This window comes from Mesoplodon mirus (genome assembly GCF_964341445.2).
Source record: "Mesoplodon mirus genome assembly, chromosome: 9".
NCBI classification, from domain to species: domain Eukaryota; kingdom Metazoa; phylum Chordata; class Mammalia; order Artiodactyla; family Ziphiidae; genus Mesoplodon; species Mesoplodon mirus.
Window position 1 is genome coordinate 68,192,965 of NC_138985.1, and position 22,198 is coordinate 68,215,162.

At 42.5% G+C, this 22,198-nt stretch overlaps 1 protein-coding gene across 1 annotated transcript in view; it reads right to left on the reverse strand.

Annotated features, from left to right (window-relative positions):
* Positions 1-19,642: 19,642 nt before the first annotated feature.
* CPVL (carboxypeptidase vitellogenic like) overlaps positions 19,643-22,198 on the reverse strand; it is a gene marked incomplete at both ends in the record, with an annotated part of 100,275 nt that continues 97,719 nt past the window's right edge. Inside the window, 1 exon segment of the mRNA XM_082633036.1 lies at positions 19,643-19,747. Within this exon segment, the coding sequence (XP_082489162.1) occupies positions 19,643-19,747 (105 nt within the window).

Below are 22,198 nucleotides of genomic sequence, written 5' to 3' on the forward strand. Positions count from 1 at the left end.
AAAACTGCTTCCGGCAAGTTGCCAATGACCACTGCTTCAGTAGTGGTGAATTCTTAGTCTTCATCTTGCTCTGCTTGTGAGCAGCCTTTGAGAGGGTTGATCCATCCGTTTTTCTTGGACCATTTCTCGTGGCCTCAGTGATGCCACACTCTCCTTCAACCATACAAACTGCTCCTTCTCACTTTCCTGTATTGGTTTCTTCCCATCTCCATGACGTCTTTTCTTTTTTTCTTTTTTTAAATAAGTTTATTTATTTATTTATGGCTGCATTGGGTCTTCGTTGCTGCGTGCGGGCTTTCTCTCGTTGTGGCGAGCGGGGGCTACTCTTCGTTGTGGTGTGCAGACTTCTCACTGTGGTGGCTTCTCTTGTTGCAGAGCACGGGCTCTAGGCGCATGGGCTCAGTAGTTGTGGTGCATGGGCTTAGTTGCTCCATAGCATGTGGGATCTTCCCGGACCAGGGACGGAACCCGTGTCCCCTGCACTGGCAGGCGGACTCTTAACCACTGTGCCACCAGGGAAGTCCCTTCACGACATCTTGATGTTGGAGTGCCCCAGGTCCCAGTCTTTGGACCTCATCCCCGTCTGTGCCTCTCCTTTGGCAATCCAGTCTACCCACATGGCATTACATACCTTGTCTGTTTCAAAGACCTCAAATTGTCTGGTTGGATCTGGCCTGGATCTCTCTTCTAAACACAAACTTGTGTGTTGAACTACCTACTTGATATCTCTACTTGCATATCAGAGGGATCTCAAGTTAGACATGTCTAAAGTGTGGTATTTCCCTAAAACTTCCTTCTTCCACTTGTTCACACATCACATCCAACCCACTAGGAAACCTTGTTGGCTCTACCTTCAGAATATATCCAGATTCTGTCCACGTCTTGGCACTTCCACCTGCAACACCCCCATCCAGGCAGCTGTCATCTCTCACCTGGATTATTTCAATAACTTCCCGCTTCCATTCTCGCCCCCCACCATCTGTTCTCCATAGAACAACACAGCAGCCAGAGTGATCTTGTTATTACCTATCAAATCACATCACCCCCTGCTCAGAACCTTTCCATGGCTCACAGAGTTTAAAGGCAGAATGTGACTCTCCCCTCACCCCCTGAGAACATTCCTCTCTGATCTCATCTCCTATTACTCTGCTCTCTCTGCTCTAGTCCCACTGGCCTTTTTCCTAATCTTCTGGTGCCAGTGCAGACATAAGCTAAGGGATCTAAGGGAAGAAAAGAACAGAATCCAGAAATGGGCTTATCTGTATATTTAAATGCTTTATTTAAAATGCTTGTTTTAGCATTTACTGAAAAGGGGGGAAATGATATACTTTCCAAGAAATGGTTTTGGGACATTCAGGAATGAAATGCAGGCAGATCTAAAGTCTGAGCTTCCTGGGTGATACTCCGTGAAATTGCATTTCATTTCACCCAATCTCCTAGTTAACACTCAGAAACACAGGGGTTGTTTTGCACGCCATGAGTGTGTAGGCACATTAGCAGAGTCTCGGGAACAGACAGATGTGAGGGAGGGCCAGGATGGAATAAAAGCCCACGAGTGTACTTCTAGGCTACAGTGGAACCCTCAGTGCTCAAGACAGTACCATCCACAGCTGCCTATCTCCTTTGGGGACCTGGGAAGCTGTGTCTGTGTCTGGGAGCACGCCGTCTTTATCTCTCATCTTCTCTATGGAGATATAACCATCTCTATGTGTTTCCACATCATTTGCCATCATAACTGGTACATTGAACAAGCAGGTCTTAGAAGGTTCAATTGCAAAGCAACATTATTTGTATTTCCAAGTATCTTCTATAATCCATTCCATGGGATATTTCTTCACCATCACCTAGATGAAAATTCAGGCAGACCCCTGAGTTGTCTGGTGACTCTTCAATAATACAAATGGATCTGCAGTCAGTCACTTTAAATCGCAAAACCCCACTCATTTTAGTAATTAAATTCCATGTAATAATTAAAACCTTGCTTTGCAAATAAACCTTCTCTTCCTCTAAGCCTGCAGTAGGGGTGGGGTTGTGATCAGCTTTTTCTCTTTTTGTCCAAGCAGGGCTTCTACTCTTGTTACCCTATGATGCTAAACACAGTTTCTGGCTTCTCCAGGATGGAGATCTGGGGAGACAGAGTGGTAAGAAGAATGGAAAAGATCTTTCCTGATTGATATTATTGTGGTCAGTCTTCTCCAGACTCGGCAGATATTTTAAGGTAACTCTCTTATGTGGTGGATTCTTCAGAAACCCACCGATGAAAGAAGACTGGATTTCTGGATTTCCATCAGTGACAGGCTTCTGGAGGGCCAGAGCCAAGTGGCAGCCCTTAACAGCCAGCAGCAAGGTGGGTGCAGTTACTATAATGGGCAGAGTGTCTGCAGCAGCAAGCAGAGTATTTCAGCACACAAGAATCTTTGATGTTTGTTAATTGTTCACGGTGGCCCTAGGACCAAAACAGATCGGGATTCTACTAGGAATCACTTGATTTATGTAACTGGGAAATCTCTAGATCCAGTGACTAGAAACCTGAGTTCAATGTAGAGTCATAGCTCATCACCCAAGTCTCAGATCTGAATCAGTTCAAAGACATAGAAATGCCCGGATCACTGATTTTGCAGCTGGGTCCAAGCAGCAACAGCACCTGGGAATTTGTTAGAAATGCAAATTTCCAGACCCTCCCCCAGCCCTATGGACGAAAACACTCTGGAGGAGGGTCCAGCAGTCTGTTTTAGCAGGCACTTCAGCCTGAGTCCTGTGCATGCTAAGGTCTGAGAACTCTGACCTTAAGAGAAGGAGAGGCTGGGGAGCCTTAGAAGGGGCCCTGTAACATTGCTGTAAGTACCTAGTGTAAATCTTCCTTTAAGTCTTCTCCAGAAGATCTGCAGCCATTAACTAGGGTAACTGCAGTGAGGAAGGGGGAATATCCAGGCCTTTGGGAAATTTCTAGACATTAGTTCTGAGTCGATGCTAATCCGTAAAGTTCCAACATGCCTCTGGACCACGGAGAGGGGTTGGGGGTAGGGGGTCTCCTGTGGTGATCAAATAATAAATGAAACTTTGGGGTGTGGCTACCTCACAGTGGGTCTACTCACCCCACTGAATAGAGCTGTAATAGGTGTCCTCAGCAACTAAAAGAACCCCTGTATTGATTCCCTGACCTGGGTGATGAGCCTTATTATGGTAGGCAGGACCATGCGGAAGCCATTTGGAATTTCCTCTTCTTACCTAAGAGTAAACTAAAAGCAATACTACATCCCTGGAAGAATTGCAGAGATTAGTATTTCCATCTAATATTTGAACAATACAGGGGTTGTTCCACCACATCCTCATTTAACTTATCTGCTTGGCATGACAGAAGGAAGATGGTTATTGGAGAATGACTATGGATTCTTATAGAATCATTCAGGTACCGGACCAGATGTCGTCTCTTTACTGGATAACACAACAGTGCTTCTGGTACTTTGAAGGCAACTATTGATCTGGCAGTTGCTTTTTTTCCCTCAATACCAAATTAGCAAAGATCCCCAGATGGAGTTTGCTCCCAATTAGCAGGATCAGCAAAACACCCTCCCTGTCTTACCTCAGACCTCTGTGACTCTTCCGCTGTCTGACAAGATCTAGTCTGCAGGGGCCTTGATCATCTTGATATTCCCCAGAACACCATGCTAATATATTACATTATTGACATGGTGAGCAGGAAGCAGCGCATACTCTAGATGCCTTAATAAGACATATGTATGCCAGAGGGTGGGAGAGAAACTCCAAGAAAAGTCAAAGGCCCACTACCTCAGTGAAGTTTCTAAGGGGTCCAGTGGTCTAAGAAATGTTGGCATTTCCTCTCCAAATTGAAGGGCAAATTGCTATACTTTGTACTACCTACCACTGAGAAAGAGCTACAGTGTTCCCTATCTCTTGATTTTTTAGATAACATAGGCTCTTTCTGAGTGTATTGTTCAAAGCAACATTTGAGTAATCCACAAAGCTGCCAAGTTTTGTGTGGGGACCAGAGCAAAAAAAAGCCTCCCTAGCAGCATTTCTCAACATCAGCAGTGTTGACATTTGGGGGACAAACAATTCTTCAATGTGGGAGGCTATTTGCGAATTGTAGGATGTTGTTTAGCAGCATCCCTGGCCTCTACGCCCGGTTGTGACATCCAGAAATCTCTACAGACATCGCCAGATATCCTTGGGGGAACAAAACTGCCTTCAGTTGAGAATCCCTGGCCTACAGCATGTCTAGGGAAGCCTCGAGGGGAGTAAAGCACTGGCTGACACTTAACTGCAACCTCATGAGACCCCGAGCCAGATCTTTCTAACTAAGCTATTCCTGGATTCCTGACTCTCAGAAACCATGAGAGATAATGAATGCTTGCTGCTAAGTTTGGAGATAATTTGTTTTGCAGCCATACACTGATCCCAAGCCATACGGCCGGCATACACAGCAGCAATTGTCATCCAGTGTAGGTGGCGTACACCAGACTGGAGTTGAGCAGGTCCTGAATGTACAGGTGAGCTCCGTGAGCAGGCAGCTCCTTCTCCCATAGTATCTCCTCTTGCTGCACTGTAAGTCTCCCTCAACCCACACCTTTGTCCTTTGGGGACGGACAGATGGTGGAGGAAGAAACTGTTTGGACCAGGTTCACAGATGGTCCCTTACAATTTGAAGGCATCAGATAGATGTGGACTGTAGAAGCATTATAGCCCAAAGCAGGAATGGGGTTAGAGAAGTTCTCTCTAGGCTGAACCCTGAGCAGTTGTCCACTTTGTCTGGATGGAGAGATGGCCAGAGTAGGGGTATATGCCAATTCGTGGGTGACTAGTGGTTTGGTATATTGGTGGCACAGGAGTCTGAGGAAGACGTTTGCAGATGATAATCTCTAAATATGGGCACCCTCATGTGTGAATGCTCACCGTAGGGCATCCGGGATGAGGCTCTCAGTAACCAATTGGACGGGATGCCCATTTTGTGGAATGTCAGGCAGCCCCTTTCCCAGCCACCCTGAGGCTTGCTCAGTAGGCTCATGTAGGATGTGGCCATTGTGGCAGGAAGCCAAGTCACGTGTGGGCTCAACAATATGGACTTCCCCTCCGCAAGGCTGCTCTAGCTATTGTCACTGCTGGATGCCTAAGCTACTGACAGCAGAGACTAATGCTGAGCCCTGATGCGGCATCGTTCCCCAGGGGGACCAGCCAGCCACCTAGTAGTGAGTTTATTACATTGAACTCTTTCCATTATGGGGAAAAAAAAACGTTATTGGAATAGTCACACTCCTTAGAAAGGAAGGTTTAAATCATCTTGTCAGGAAGGAACCCCAAACAACTGAAGTGTTGGTTAAAGGCAAATGGAACATGGGATAGACACTGGAAGAAGCTCATGAACAATTATTATTCAACTATTATCATATCAGTCAACTAGTTTTGTTACCAGTTACCAAAACAAGAACTATTGCAACTCTGCATTTTCTTCTTTGCTTGTTAAGCATAACACTGAGTGTTGCTGGTGGTTAAATTTACAATTTGGTCTTTAGGTTAAGGAATATCCAAGGTGCTATGGTGACTATAAAGAGAACTGACATCACCCAGAGCTCAATACAGTGGCTGAGGCTGCCTCCTTATAGCAGTGCCACTCTGTGTTACCCCCCTTTTGGGGACAGAGTGAGCCTACATTCATTTAAATGACGTGGAAGTATGACGTTGGATGGATACAATGGCATGTGTGGATCTGAATAGCAAAAGAATGGATATACCAGATTGTGTCTCTTGGCTGTTAGGTCTGAATTCATCCTTCTAGATACTCTCCATCCCCTTTTCCAGACTCACTCATCTGGCCAATTTCATGTTAGGTTCTTCCAATGGGAGGCATAGGTAGTAGGTCCCAGTGTGCGAGAAAGAGATTAATCATTTCCCCGGCTACTGGCAGCAGCAAGATTGTGCAGCTGGGCTTGACTACTTGGGCTACAAGCTCCACAAGCCTGGGGGTGGTTTCAGCAACATTGGCAGTAAGTAGCCACTCATAGGATCCAGCCGAGGGACAGTGGCAGCTTCCCATTCTTTAGGTTACAGCTGCCTTTCTCTGCTCCTAGCCCTTCCAGCAGTTTTTAACCAGTTCCCTACACTGCAGCCTTCTCTGCTTGAAATATATACAGTGGTTTCTACTCTCCTGTTTGGACACCGAGTGCTACAGAGATCTTTCTGTATCAGAACAAAGTCAGCTTCCTCATTCTCTAGTTTAAAAAAAGAAAAAAAATGCATCATATTTATATAAGAAGACCCAGATAATGGATATTTAAGTTGCTCTCAATCTTCTTTCTTAATCAGTAAGGGCAATAAAGACATTTCCATTTTAGGAAAGTATTGTCAAGGCATGTATTTGGCAATGTTTGTCTCTTCCTCAATCTGGAACGATACCTACTAAAGTTCTTATGCAGGGATCTAAATGGCTGTAATGAGATTCAACTAGACTTTAGAATCTAGAGAGTGTCCATCTGCAGCTAGTTACTTATTGCTTAATAAATATTCTAAAGTATTGTCCACATATATCCTAGTCTTATCTCTTCCAAATGAATTTCAAGCACCTTGAGGCTGGATCTTATATCACCTTTTGAATACGTTAATGGAGTGTGGGGAGAAGTTTCAGTAGTGCCTCTTCCCTTATGATTAATGTCATCTGAATGTGTCATCTGACTGGCAGTCTGGGAAGAGCCCTACATGCCTTCACGCGAATGGGGCTCAGGTTTTCTCTTGAGAAAGAAGCTGATGACGCAGCTAACACTGCCACATAGCGTTGTGGCTCAAATCGAGGTCCAGTTAATTTTATCATTGGTCTTACTCCAAATCCCTTTCCTGGAGGCAGTGCTCCTTAGAAACCATTTTCCCTTAGTTATAAAATATTTTAATTGATTTGTGGGCAGTGCTCTAATTCCGCCTGTGCGGCCTGTCCCCTTGGTCCACCTCGGGGCTGGAAGGCTGCCCAGCCCAGCACAATGCCCTCGTCCCCACGAGGCTGCCTCAGTCCCCATCTCAGCCATCTGATATTCTGCTTCCGCTGGACGAAAGAATGAAGGCCTCTTTAGCTCTTTGCTGACACCATCCTTCTACTCTGTTTTCTGATTGTATCTTCTTTAATTAAACAGCACTTCTGCTATCTTCTCATCTTTTAGGTATTCAGAGCATTCTGGCATTCTACTTCCAGCTCTTAGATTTATTTGAGTTTTCTAAAATGGGAAAGGTTGGGTCCTGTTGACAGTTGCCATGCCAACTCCCAATCAGCCTTTTCCTTGGGAGGATTTTTCTTTAGCTGCTCTACACTTTCACAGCAACTTATAGTGTGACAGGAATCTTCAAACATTCACAAGCAGCTTGGCCAATAGGGATGTGGGGCTGCAGCTCCTAAGATGAATATCCAGGCTTTTTCCACGAGGGTTCTACTTTTATAATCTTCAACATAATCCCTTTAAAGCAAGAATCCCTGGCAAATCTAAGCTGCTACGGTATAAAAATTCTAATTAAAGGCAACAATCAAAGCTGCTTTTGGTGGTAATACTGTTATACTGTCAACCTCATTGTCAGTCAAATTAACAAAATACATTTTTAATAACCCAGCTAATGCAGTGAGAAATAAATAGCCAAGTCCATTTAACTCTCAGAAGCTTAAATGCTGTTAAATCACATTTCCTGTTTATGAGGCTGAATCTGAGAAGATATGCATTAATTATATTTCCAAATAGTCCAAAAAAATGATAAGGCATGCATGAAAAGGAAAATTTTAAAGTTTTTTATATTTCAGTAATAATCACACATAACAATGATTTATGATCACTTCTACTACAGTTAACAAAATAGTTTATACTGAACATTTAATAGATTAAACAGCAGTTATCCAAGATAAATGGTCCATTGATATGCTCATTTTCTCGATAGCCACATCCACAGGCTAAGTCCACAACTGGATCACATCCACATTTCATGGTAATTGGTTTTAAAACTATCAAAACAGGAGGAACATGGAAATTCCATCCGCAAATCCTCAACGGCCCATTGGAGATCTCTTAATGCATGTGCTTTTCTTCTCATGGGAATTCCACATGCAAGTTGTGAAGCAGAGGAAGGTGCTGTTAGAAGTACCAGGTCTGACATCAACACGAATTGGTTTTACCTCTTGCTGGTATGTATTCCCTATGCTCACGTTCAAAGAAAACCCAGAAAACTCTTAGATCTCCATCTGAATTTCAGTCAAAGGATTCAGTTCTGCCTCTTTCATCCCAGCCCAGTTTTCCTGTCAGGAGCACCACTGGTTTTCTCTTTAGCTGTCAGCACATTTGGAACAGATTTTTCTTTCTGGGAGAAGATTCTACAGCAGTCTAGATTTTAGTTTATAATTTCATTATAAACAAGAGAGACTTTTAAAGAGTCACTTCAGAATCACTGCACAGCTTCATCTGGGATTTGGCCAACAGTGTTAGAGTTCTATTAAATCAGCTTTCTTCTAACAGTGAAAAGAAGAGGTAGAAATTTCGTATTTTCTCAAATCCTCAACCGCTGCATCAAATAGCTAAGAATGATTAAAAATAAAACAACGTGGAGGGCTTCCCAGGTGGCGCAGTGGTTGAGAGTCCTCCTGCCGATGCAGGGGACACAGGTTCGTGCCCTGGTCCAGGAAGATCCCACATGCCGCGGAGCGGCTGGGCCCGTGAGCCATGGCCGCTGAGCCTGCGCGTCTGGAGCCTGTGCTCCGCAACGGGAGAGGCCACAACAGTGAGAGGCCCGCGTACCGCAAAAAAAAAAAAAAAACACAGAGTATTTTGGGACTGTACATTCTACGTTTGTTTTGTTTCCCCAAAGATGAAGAGAATTGAGAAAATGTCATCTTAGCATATGTAATTTGAAATCTGTCCCTTCTACCCGAGCCTAGAATCCTCTTGTTAGGCGTAACATAGGGTGAGCAATATGTTGTTATTACAGACAGGGCTTAGCTTGTAGCTGACAAAGGAGTACTGCTATGACAGAAGATGGAATTTTTATTTGTAATGGAAGAAAGGGTTGACTTTCTAAATACCTAGTGGTAGATCACAATTTTAAAGTAAGCTAGATAAAAATCTATTTTAAGAGCCTTGTTGCTTCCTAAGAGAGAAACTAGAATTTCCCTTCTTAACCCCAAGACAGATAAACACTTCTGTTTCACACAAAACACCACAAATCAAACGATGGCCAGACTTTCAGTTTCCCATTAGAAAATACCTCAGTTCATTCAACAGTAAATATTAATGAACACTTGTGAAGTGCCAGCTACTCTATTAGAAGCTGTATGAGTACGGGGTTGAACACAAGAGAACAAAGTCCCTGTTTTTATAGAGCTCATGCAAGCTTCTTGTAAGGGCTTCTGGAGTGAATTGAAACATTAACAAAGCGTTGATATGATGAACAAACTAGATGTTCTTCACTAAATGGGTGAAGTCGCAAATGTGATAAGAATCATAAATTTTAAAATACTACATAAAGAACTTCTGTGACATTCTTTTCCTTTATGTAGCACCGAGGTCCCTGAATTTCTTCACTGTTGTGCTAATTGTAATGAACAGAACTTCTATATTCATTTGTCCTGTGCAAAGGGGTGTTTTCCGGAAACGATCTCGCTGAAGAGAAAAAAGTCTCTTTTCTGGGGAGATTCAGACATGAAGCTGTAAATGATTCTGGCAGGATGAGTGCTGAAGGGAGAGGATATTAGCAATTGGAAAATGGGTTTGTTGCCAGAGGCTACATATGAAGGCATTAGAAGCCACATGATAGAATTAGACAGAGGATCTGTACAGGTCTGGTTAAGCTCAAAATGTCTAACAAACCACCAGGAATTGATTGTAGGACAGCCTTAGAGCAGCCAAATGTACCTTTTATTATCTGTGAGAAGGGAGTCTTATTTTGTTTATTTATTTATTTATTTTTTGCGGTACGCGGGCCTCTCACTGTTGTGGCCTCTCCCATTGCGGAGCACAGGCTCCGGACGTGCAGGCTCAGCGGCCATGGCTCACAGGCCCAGCCGCTCCGCGGCATGTGGGATCTTCCCAGACAGGGGCACGAACCCGTGTCCCCTGCGTTGGCAGGCGGACTCTCAACCTGCGCCACCAGGGAAGCCCGGGAGTCTTATTTTGAAATCCAGAATTTTGGGAGAGTGATCATGACTGAAGTCCTAGATGCTTTGCTCTATTCCACCCACCCCGCTCCTCAGTTTTGGTACCCAGCTCCATCCCACCGTGCCTTCTCATTTGAAAGAGCTCCAACCTTGAACATCCCCATTGCTGAAAAAGGAAAGAGGAAGAGAAAGAGGAAGAAAGGAAATACTTCTCTGCTACTGCAAGTGATTTGAAGGTTTGGGACTGTGCTGGCTGATGCATAGCCGCTTCTGTCGTTAGACACATCCCAACCATCTGGTCACCTGGGCTCCCCCCTCCATCTGGCTCTAATCATCTCAGCCAAACTTAGGGTTGTTTGTTGGTGGTTGTGATTTTCTTTTCTTAAATTTCCCATTAATTTTGTCCTGCCTTAGTTTTGTTTTCCTTTTAGTAATGCAAGTCTTGAATAAATTGATTTGTTGCTCGTGGGCAAAAAAGTGGCTTCAACAACCAGCCCAAAACATCCTCAAGCTATAACAATGTTGATTCACCTGTAAAAATCTGCACTTACTCTACACAAACTTAATGGTGTCTTCCTTTTGGGCCATGAACACACCCATTATATTTCTCTGGGGGCTAAGAGGACACCTTAGCACAGGTCCTACAGTTCTTCCAGAAAGAGCTGTCCCGAAAGCAGTTGGAAGGATAGGAGGCTGCATCAGAGAAGAGCTTAGGCTTGATTTCTGTTAAGTCCTTTCTGATTTTTTTTTAAAACCCACGCACATGTTTATTTAAATAGCTGAAGAGTTTATAATCCTGAACATTGAAAATAAATACATTTTCTCTTAGGTGTTTTGACTTGGTTTGAGCTATGTTTCCTTGTGTTATGTGCCACATCTTCTTTATCCATTTCATCTGTTGATGGACACTTAGGTTGCTTCCATGTCCTGGCTATTGTAAATAGTGCTGCAATGAACACTGTGGTACATGACTCTTTTTGTTTTTGTTTTGTTTTTGTGGTACGTGGGCCTCTCACGGTTGCGGCCCCTCCTGTGGCGGAGCACAGGCTCCGGACGCGCAGGCTCAGCGGCCATGGCTCACGGGCCCAGCCGCTCCACGGCACATGGGATCCTCCCGGACCGGGGCACGAACCCGTGTCCCCTGCATCGGCAGGCAGACTCTCAACCACTGCGCCACCAGGGAAGCCCACATGACTCTTTTTGAATTATGGTTTTCTCAGGGTATATGCCCAGTATTGGGATTGCTGGGTCATATGGTAGTTCTATTTTTAGCATTTTAAGGAAACTCCATACTGTTCTCCATAGTGGCTGTATCGATTTACATTCCCACCAACAGTGCAGGAGGGTTCCCTCTTCTCCACACCCTCTCCAGCGTTTATCGTTTGTAGACTTTTTGATGATGGCCATTCTGACCAGTGTGAGGTGATATCTCATTGTGGCTTTAACTTGCATTTCTTTAATGACTGGCACTAGTGTTTTTAAACCACCCGATTCCAGTTTTCATAACTGGGTGTATTCTAATAACTCAAGTTTATTGAATTCTTTTTCTTGTCTTTGTAATGTTTCCAAATTGAATATGTGACTAACAACTCCTTTTACTCTACTTAAGCCCAGGGAGAAAAAATTCCACTGAAGAGTTGAAAATCCCAGAAAATTTGGAATTGGGGTTCAAAATCACATGCTCCCTGGGCTGGTGCATCTTTTTTACTCTCTGACCACCCAGCAAGGGAAGAATATGATCTGGAAGCAAAGCTACATGGAGTTTGGTTTATTTAAGAGGCCAAAAGAGAATTACATCTCTCAGTGCATAAGAAACTAGAACTCTTAAAGACCTTAGAACTAGAACTCTTAAATATTCTTAGAACCTCTTAGGTTCTAGGCTAGCAAATGTTAAGATTTTTCAGGAGTAGAAGGAGCCCATTCCAGGGAGCCGTGTCTTATTAGAGATCCCTTTCCCTCTGTCCCTCACAGCCCTACCCAGGAAAGTATATGCTGGTGAAATTTCACCCTGAACAAACAATTTACTAAACAAAATCCCTCTCCACTATTCCCTCTGTCCTGCTCAAGATCAGCTTCAATTTTCCAGTGCAACACCACTCCCAGTCTTTTTTTTTTTGGATAGAATTGATGTATTTTTTTCACTTTTGTTTATTTTTGCCCCAAAGCTTTCGGCATTTCCCTCCAGTGAGTCACACTCTGGGACCATCTCAAAATGACCTCCTTACAGGATGTTTCTCTTCCCTGGGGAGATGGGAAATTGGTATAAGACAGCCTGTCCCAATATGTTACTGTATAGTGTGTGGGGATTTTAATAAAGAAATGCCGTTTCACATGCCACCAAAGCCACTTGATGGATCGACTTACAGGAAGATAGACTTCTAAATCTTTCCCCAATTCTATAGAGACAAGATGGAAAACAAAAGCATGGTCGTTAGGGGTTTACTCAAATCAGTTGAATATGGGAATCAGTCCTTCTACTTTTTCCATCACAGAAGTTTAGAGTAGTTCTTTGAGAATTCAGATTTTGTAACAAAATAATTGAATTATCAGGGGTGGGAGGATAGAAACAGGAGGAGAGAAGGCAGGGGTGCTCAGAGCCTCACCATTTCCCCAGCACACTTGCGCTCATGCTTTAGGCAAGGTCAATGCTACTCTTGACCTCTGGACCTCCAGCCTTCCTCCACCCCCCAGTTTGGAAAACTTCTCCTCCCCAGGAATAATTCATCACTCCCTATTCTCTGCTCTCAGAGCGCTTTGTACCTTCCTCTACGAAAGCACTTAGCACTCTGGGACTATGGTTATTTGTGCAGTGGTTACCCACCTTCCCTCTCCCATGCTCCCCTCTCCCCAGTTAGAGGGTCTCAGAGGCAGGGGAGTGTTGGCAAAAATTGTCTCTGTATCTTTAGCACCCAGAACAGGTCCTGTCACCTATGAGGTTTAATATGGCACATCCTAGTGCAACCATGATGGCAGCCATGATGGGGCCAGGGATCCAAGAGAATTTCTATTCATAACGTTGATGTATCTGGTTTTCCTGTTCTCTTCCAACAATGCTCCCCCCATCCCCCTCCACAATTCTGTCAGGCACTCACTTCCTTTCTCCCCTTGGATTCATGTAAGAAAATTTTAAGTATCAGCAAAGATGACTAGATGTACATGTGAGTCTTGATTATAAATATTCATTGGGAAATTAGGAAGATTAACAATGTGTATTCCCACTGTATGTCAAAATGTAGCGGTTGGCTTTACTCTTCCTACTGAGCTTTGACTTCTGCATATGGTGGACATTTTTTGGCTCTGGGCTGCCTGGCATCTGGGCTTCCTTTCTCCTAGTGACAACACCTTGTTTTGATTTTTTTCAGTGGGGCGGTAATTGTCTTCCCCCATTGGGTGCAGTCTTAGTGGTACTGAGTTCAAGGTAGCCCACACCCTCCCTTAGCCTGGGATGAGTTATCAGTGGTCACCACTGGTATGGTGTGGGGTTGGGGAGGGGATGTTTTTACTTAACTTTTGCAATGAACAATTTGCAAATTAAAGATTTAAGGAAAAGAGTAATATTGACCCAAAAGATCTGGCTAGATGCAACGAATTTTCCTGTTAAATCCATTTGAACAGCAACCACAGGCCTGGCCTCTTCTACTCAACTGCAGAGCCCAGGGGAATGCAGACAGCCCACATCACACTCCTGAAGTTGCCAAAAATCCCTTTAAAATGATCCAACAGATGTCCTTCCTTGGGGTCGAGCGGATATAAATCACAATGGTCTGCTTTCAATTCCTAACTCGGTGTCTTAGGGGCAGCAAAATCAATCACTCTCAGGTTTGTTTTCTGAATGTATTTTAAATCTTCCAAATTATAATAGCAGTAACCATTACAGTATGCAAGAAAAGGTAATCTGAGCAGGTAGCTGTATTTCATCCCAGGGTACAAACTTCCTTTGGGATGGTGGAGTTGAATGGGCCCCCATCACTCATCTTTGCAGCTAGTCCCATGGAGCAGAGAGCAACCCCGAAAGGGCTCAGCATGAAGAATGAAATGGTTTCGGAACTTAGAACCAGGGGCTTACATGGCATAAATATCGATACGGCCATGCCCACATACCATCAGCAGTAAGAGGAGGGGTCTTGTCATTCACAGGAAGAAAGAAAGGGAATGCCAGACTTTCCCAGACAAATCAGGGCTCAAGTCAAGCAGTTTATTCCAGGATCTGTCTTTGGTTTCTGGCCTTATCTACCACGTTTCTGGTAGCATGAGAAAAGATGGCTAAAGAACTTCACATACATAAGTAGTTAAATGAAAGCTCTTAGTACTTTCCAGAGAATCAGGATTCCAATTTAAACTAGTTCCTCTTGGGTGGAGCAGATACAACATCTAGTTTCCAATAATCTGGTGTATGTAATATTTAAAAATAAAGCCCATTTTTAATGCTGGTATACACTGTAACCCCAAATGGGGTCACCTGACACTTACCCATTGATGTCATCAGGTGAGAAAGAGCTTCAGGATCAGGAGGCAGGGTTCCTTCTCTGTGGAAAGAGGATGGAGTTTAAGGAGAGACACATGAGTTTGAATCTGGACTGGCTCTGCCATTGGCTCTAGGAACCTCAGGCAAGTCTCTCTGTATCAATGAAGTTCCATGACCTCCTCTGTGAAATGGGAAAACCATCTACCTGGTGATGTCTTGGTGAACATCTGGCGCATTTTAGGGGCTTAAAAAGAATAGCTGTTATTATTACTTCTGATTCACAGAATTAGGTGTCTACAGCTGAAATGAATCCCCAGGGAAGGCCTATTTCACCTTGTGGTAACAACCTCTTAGAGGTCGAGGCTGGGCCTTCCAGACCTACTCATGGGCCTCCCAATAGACTTCCACTGCAACAGAAATGCTTTTCTGCCTCTTTACAATTGCATCCCAAAGGTCAAATCAAGTCACTCCCCCACCCCCCCAGCACAATGCAACAACAGCATTCAGCAAGCTCCCCCTGCCCTACTTTGTGCACAGCGGGGGTGGGGAGGGCAGGGCTAACACTGCTTCTCATTCCAGATTCTGCAGAACTCTACACTTCTCTGATCTCAGCAGACATGTGGCCAGAGTCTCCCTCTCTTACCTCCTCAAACCTCGCCTTTTCTTGAATTTTTAGCAGCATCTCCTCTCCACTGTCAGGCTGCCCAGGGAACCCAAACACTCTCCCTCTGGCCTTCTGCTGAGCAGCTTAGTGCATGGACCTATCCTCTGGGCTCTGCTTCCACAGAAACATGACCCAAAAGGCAGTTCTTTCTCTGAGATCCTGGGGCCAGAATTTTAATATTTACATATATAAGCACAAAATGGTATAAAAATCAAAATATACTTTAAAAATTGTCTCTTTCGCACCCATGCCCAGTAACACATTGTCGACACTTCCTCCCCCTACTGTTATTGGTTCCTTGTTTATCTTTCCAGAGGCACTCTATTCCTTATAAAACTTCTGTGTGTGTCTCTCTCTCCCTCCCTTATTTATTTATTTGTTTGATTTTATTTCCCTTCCTTCCTTTCTCCCTTCCTTTCTTATAAATGAAACATACTATATTTTTAGATGCCTTGTTTTTTTTAACTTAACAAAATCAGTGTATAGTTTAAGGCCACTGTTAAATTTAGACTTTTTCTGTCCTCTCAGTGTTCTCCAAACCTTTATGCTATGTCACCCCTATCGTTAAAAAATTGCTGAAGGCATACCAAAATATGTATAATTATTCACACATTTATAAAGTATAACCATGCCACTACTGTACTAATAACATTTATACTATGAAATATTAATTAAAATGGAAACTTTAAAATGATAAAGGATGGAAATTTAAATACTTAATTCTTAAAAATTGATTTTTAGTAGTACAAAATATTTATACTTTCTAATATATTACTGTTAGTATTTTTAATAGGAGCAATGTGTTGAATATGCTTTGTCATGTTTGAAAATCTTGGGTTACCCTTTTGTGATATAACATTCAAATGTCTGGTTATATGCTCAGTTTATTTTGACACTTGGTTTCCAAGTCCATAAGAGCTGAAAAAGACACATTCCAGAGATGTAGATCCAAATGGAAGCAATACCTCATTAGATGAGCTTTATTAACTTCCAACATGCATTTTTCAATCCCATCTTTTATGTAAAGACATTTGTTGAAATTTTTCCTAGGTTAAGGAATTTTTTTTTTTTTTGGTAATGCACACACAGTAAATGGAAACATTTCCAAACATCGGTTTTCAAAATGCTCTTGCCATAGATTAAATTTCTTTTGAAAAGAAATTACATTCTCACTAATTTTTAAAGTATCACTTCTACCTTGAAAGGGCAGATTATGTGTTTACTTTTTAAAAAAATGTCTGCTAGATGACATACTAACAACAGCCACTCGCTCATCTGCAACCCTTGTCTTTTTGTCAAAGAAAGAAAGAATGCAGGACCCATTCTCAGGTTCTACAGCTCCTTTAAATACACTGCCCTGAGATAGCCCATGTGGTACGAGAGACTGACCTGGCCATTTCCCATCGCATGGCAAAGAGTTATAAAGATCCTACTATTTGAAGACTGTTTTTATGAAACGAACCACATTGATAACAACCTACAGGCATGTACATTGCAGTCACTGGCAGTATGCTGGACCCAGAAGCTTGAGAAGATGCCTCACCTGTCCTCACTATAATTCCCCTTGTTTATATAAGTTGTCTGCTTGCAGTAACAGCAGTCATGTGACACTTTCTGCCTGTCTCTTGTCTGGACTAAGGGAGGGCACCTTAATGGACTGATGTATCTCATGGAGGATGCCTAGCCCACTGGGAGAGTCTCTCCACAAAGGACTCTCTCCAATTAAATTCAAAAATTTGCTTTTCTTTAGTCTCTGAACTACCCTCCCCTCCCTTCTTTTAATGTAAAATACCTGTCAGATTCAGTCTCCATAGGACTGTAGCCTCAAGGGACTTGGCTAGGGTTGCTTTGGGAAGGCCTGGCAAGTTGTCCCCAACAGTCCCCACTGGCCTAGTGCCTGGGACAGGGAGATGATAAAAATGACAACATCTAAAACAATGACGACACCTACCACTTCCACTTATTGAGCTCTGATTTAGTGTTGATCCCTACTCTAAGTGTTCCATAAGAACAGTCCATTCTGTCTGTTCACTGTAGATATTTTCTATGACACCTCCCTAAATGCCGAATTAGAGTTCTGAAACACTGCTCCCAGGGAAATCCAGGATTTGGTTCCTACTAGCCTTTGGTCACAACATTTTGGTCATCCAATCAAAACATAACCTTGTTTTATGTGTGTTAAAGAAACCTTATTTAACATATAGCGTTGCTTCAATAATATTGACCTCATAGCCAACAGCATATAACTCACGCCTGAACGAACCTTATCTAACACACATCTTTTCCCCCATAAGGCACATCACAGCCTTCTTGTGCTCAAGAACACTAGACGGCACTTCAGCACTATGCTTGGGAGTCCTTTTAAATAGCAAAGTTACCAATAAAAGCACAAAGATGCAGAAAATGTGGCACTAAGTAGACTGCCAAAAGGATGCTTGTTTACATTAGGAGAGCTGGAACAAGAAGGCAGTGTTGCCTCGTTTGACCTCAGCTGAGAATGTGCACATTGGGTAACTCAAATTCGTCATCACTCTGTGCATGCTCACAAATGACCACAAAGCGAGCAAGTATTGATTTGGGGATTACAAATCAATTTTAATCAGTAGGGGATGCAAATATGGAATCCACTAATAATGAGGCTTGACTATATCATCTCATGGTTCCTTGGTGAAACAGTCACTATGACAATGATATATGAGCTGGAAGGAACCTCAGAAATCTCTTCTGGCTATCTTCTTTGAGACTTTGGGAGGCTAGTACAGTGAGATGACTTATCCAAAACATCCAGTGCATGTGTGACACACCTGGAACTAAATCCCAGGTCTCCCAGCCACAGTTGGTGCTCTTTCCACTACATATTATTGGGACCAAATGCAACTATTTAACTTGCAGGTGGGGCTATATGCAAAGCTTTGTGCACACTTCCCCCAGTTTATTCTCTGCAATAATTAAAATTTGCTTTTGATCAGAATGTTCAATTTGAGGTCTCACAGTATATGGGCACAATGAACAACATGTATTAAAAAAAAAAAAAAAGGAGGGCTTCCCTGGTGGCGCACTGGTTGAGAGTCCGCCTGCCGATGCAGAGGACATGGGTTCGTGCCCCCGTCCGGTAGGATCCCACATGCCGCGGAGCAGCTGGGCCCGTAAGCCATGGCCGCTGAGCCTGTGCGTCCGGAGCCTGTGCTCCGCAACGGGAGAGGCCACAACAGTGAGAGGCCCGCGTACCGCAAAAAAAAAAAAAAAAAAAAAAAAAAAAAGGAAAATCTCAACCCTGAATGAAATCGGCACAAAATGAGAAATTAAAAGAACTCAATAAAATATCTTCAGCAAGAGGCTTTGACTTTTTAAATTTAGTTCCCCAGTGAGCCAATTCATAGATGGGTAATATGAGGGGGAAATGATGTGGAAAAAGCCAAATGTGCTGTAGAATTAGAGATGTGAGCATGTGATGCATAAATAGGAAAGATGTGCCGAGATGTGATATTTTAGTTGGAAAATTACTCATGTATGCATATTTATAAATGTATATATTTTGATGCAAGATGATCTCAAATTTTTTTGATATTCCAACAATTATTATACAAAAATAGGTTATTCTTTATTTGGCTAAAAAAAGTACAGAATTTAAAACCCAAATTAAAAATGGCTCATAACTAATGTGGCCTGCAGGCTGTTTGATAAATGCGTATATTTCAAATGAACCGACGAACTAAAAAAAAAAAAACAAAAAGAAGAAAGAAAAGGCCAAGATTTAGTATGTTCTCTGATTAAGATCCTCTGCTTATCGTCAATCAGTACATCATTTCTTTTACATATAAGATTTCTAATTCAAAGAATTCCAAGCTACCTTTCTTGCTAAGACTTTCTACATTCCAAAGTCTCTTCCTCACCACTATTATAAGGTCACCCATTCCTTTGGAATGATGTCAGATGTTCTTACCTGATATTTACCAAATCCCTTCAGACGCATGGTATGATAAACTTTTCTGTTATTTATACAACAAGATGTAGTTACAACTTTATTCATTTACTGTACTTTTCACATCATTTTAGAAGGAATTTAAAATTCCTATTCAAGGCCCCAACATCCCATTTATTTATCCATTTCCATCTGAATCGGTGTCTCAGAATCCATCCTTTTCCATCCTCTAAGTTAAAAGATGTTAATTCTAACTCACGCACAGCATCTTCTTACAGTTAATTTTGTAGTGATCCTCCAAAACAGAACCTCACTTGTTTCAAGGATAATTTTTATTGATGAGAAACATTTTGCAGATTTCAAAAGATAATTTTCTTATTTATGTGACATTTTCTGTTTTGAAAATTTTCTTTTCAAAGATTAAAATCCCTGACGTTCTCTTTTAGGAAAGTAGCTGATCCATCAATAAGGATCCCATCCTCTTTCAAAAATGAATCGATTAATCATGTCAAAAGATCTCAAAGGCTGATCATAGAGCAAAATGTGGCCTCCACCTCGAACAATTACCTTAAAGAAGAAATACAGAAGAAAAACTGAAATTTCGAGAATCAGATATTCCAGATAAATGGAAAGTTTTAATTTGGATTAAAGTATTCTTAAAGCTTACATGAAATAAAGAACATATTATATCAATCCATGCCTTTGGATATGCTGATTGTCTGCTTTTGATAGCATTAATAATAGGTACCTTAAGGTAAGAAAGTTTTAAAATTGTGTAGTTATTCAATTTTATACCAAGTTGCATTCATCTTTGACATGTATAGAACTGGAAAATTCCTCTTTGTCTTTTTCCTCTTGGGACGGAGCTGTCTGCGCCCCCATGCTGTGCTGTAATTCTTACCCGGTTATGGCACTAAGGTGGGGAGACCTACCTGAGACCAGCTCTGCCTTCAACTGGGTGGAGGAATCTACTTAATTCCACCCTTCAGTTAGCTGGTCCACTTGGCTGTCACACTAAGCTATACCTTCCACCTTAGCCTGTACCATTAATAAAGGAGATATTTTGATACTCCAAAAAATTAAAACAATAACAAAAGAGAAATCCTTGATAGCTGAAATTTTAAAAGCCCAGTTTTGAGCAGCAAAGAGAACATTCTATTTTTCCTGACATTTTATTATGAAACATTTTCAAACATATAGCAAATTTGAAAGAATTTCATATATGCACCATTTAGATATTGTCTTCTTACAGATGGATCTCACTATCCATCTATTAATCCACCTTATCTTTTTGACACATTCCAAAGTAAAATGGGGGTATCAGTATACTTCTCCCCAAATTCTGTGTATAATTTACATATAACGGAATCCACTAGTCTTAGGGGTAAACTCAACAAGTTTGGATAACAATGGACCCCTCTGTCAGCTCTCAGGATATATAAAGCATCCTTAAAACTTCTGTAGTTGAGGTGAGTTCAGACTCACACAAGAGCCTACAAGGGGCCACCCTTAACGCCAGGCTCTGCACTCGTAAAGTCTATGGTTTCAGCCAGTGTCCCAAGGACCTCTCTACAACAAGGGCAGGCCTTCATGATTCAAAAAGGGAAAGAACCGACACTGAGTTCTGGGAGGGCACATGCAGGAGAGATCCCTGTGGCCTGAGGGGTCCTGTTGCACATGTGGAGAATGGACAGGAGTTAGTAGTGGCTGATGTAAGTGAACACATGCAGTAAAGCAATCACATTCAGTGACTTCTAGCTGCTGAATCACAATCAAGAATTAAAGACTACTTTTAAAAAGTCCCTTTATTAGAGGCCGGCCTTGTACCTGCATCAATCTGAAAAGAACTGAAGCAGGAAAAAAAAAAAAAAAAAAATATATATATATATATATATATATATATATATTTGCATAGTGTGTTGATTATATTACCCCCTCCCCCCAACACCCACCATCTTCCAACCTTGTGTGAGATAAGTGGATCAACGTTATTAGATGAATTTTATTTTGCAGCTTACAGCTGTAGAAGCTGTGCCCTGAACAACGGCAGAGAGCACCCTTCACGGCAGCGTCGAGGAGACTGTTTGGAGCTATAAGGGGGCTTGTCCAGGTCATACAATTGTAAGTGGAGGAAGCAGCTAGAACCCTGGCTTCTAATGCAAACACCAATGTTTTTAATCAAATTGCAGTACTTACACAATAATTCCTTACTTTGAACAGAACTTTACGGCTTAGTCACAGAACGTTTCACTCGCCTCTGAACAGCCCTCTGAGGTAGGTAAGGACTGAGATTGGCCTTACCCCTCATATACCCCTGGAGACATCTGCTTTATGCTACCCTCCAGCAAGGCCGTCATCTGTGCCTTGCTGCTCTGACAGTGGCGTCCATCTACCATTTGTGTTCCAGCTTGCATCTGGAAACCCACCGTGTCCCACTTTTTGTCACAGACTGAAAGTAAACACATCTGTGACAAGAGCCCGTGCATGTGGCTCTGGAGGGAAACTTCTGCTGCCCCCACTATCCCAGGCTAGAATTCTCTTCCTGTAGCTTCTCATCCAATTCTCCGGCCTTGGCAGGAATCCGATGAGTGATTTCTATGCAGCTTCAGCTCAGCCGAGGACATTTAACGAAGTCATGTTTATGACAAAACCCAGCTGCTTAAGCTGGAAATGAGTTTGGTGGCAACCATCCAGAACAGTAATAAACTGAATACTCAGGAGCTAAAGGTCATCCTGTCTTCCAGACCAGAGCTGCCACTAATGGGGGAATAGCATAGTGCTTGATGGCCTGGGCTCGGGAGTCAAAGTGCAGGAGCACGACCAGAGGCACAGCAAGCTGTGTGACCTTGGGCAATTAACTTCATGTCTCTGAGTTTCTGTTTCCTTAACTGTACAACAGAGAATAAAATATTATGTCCTGGGATAGTTGTATAAGGAATTAATGGAATAATATCCATTGGAACACTTGGCACAGTGCCTGGCCTGGGATGGTACTTAAGAAATATCAGCCATTGTAAT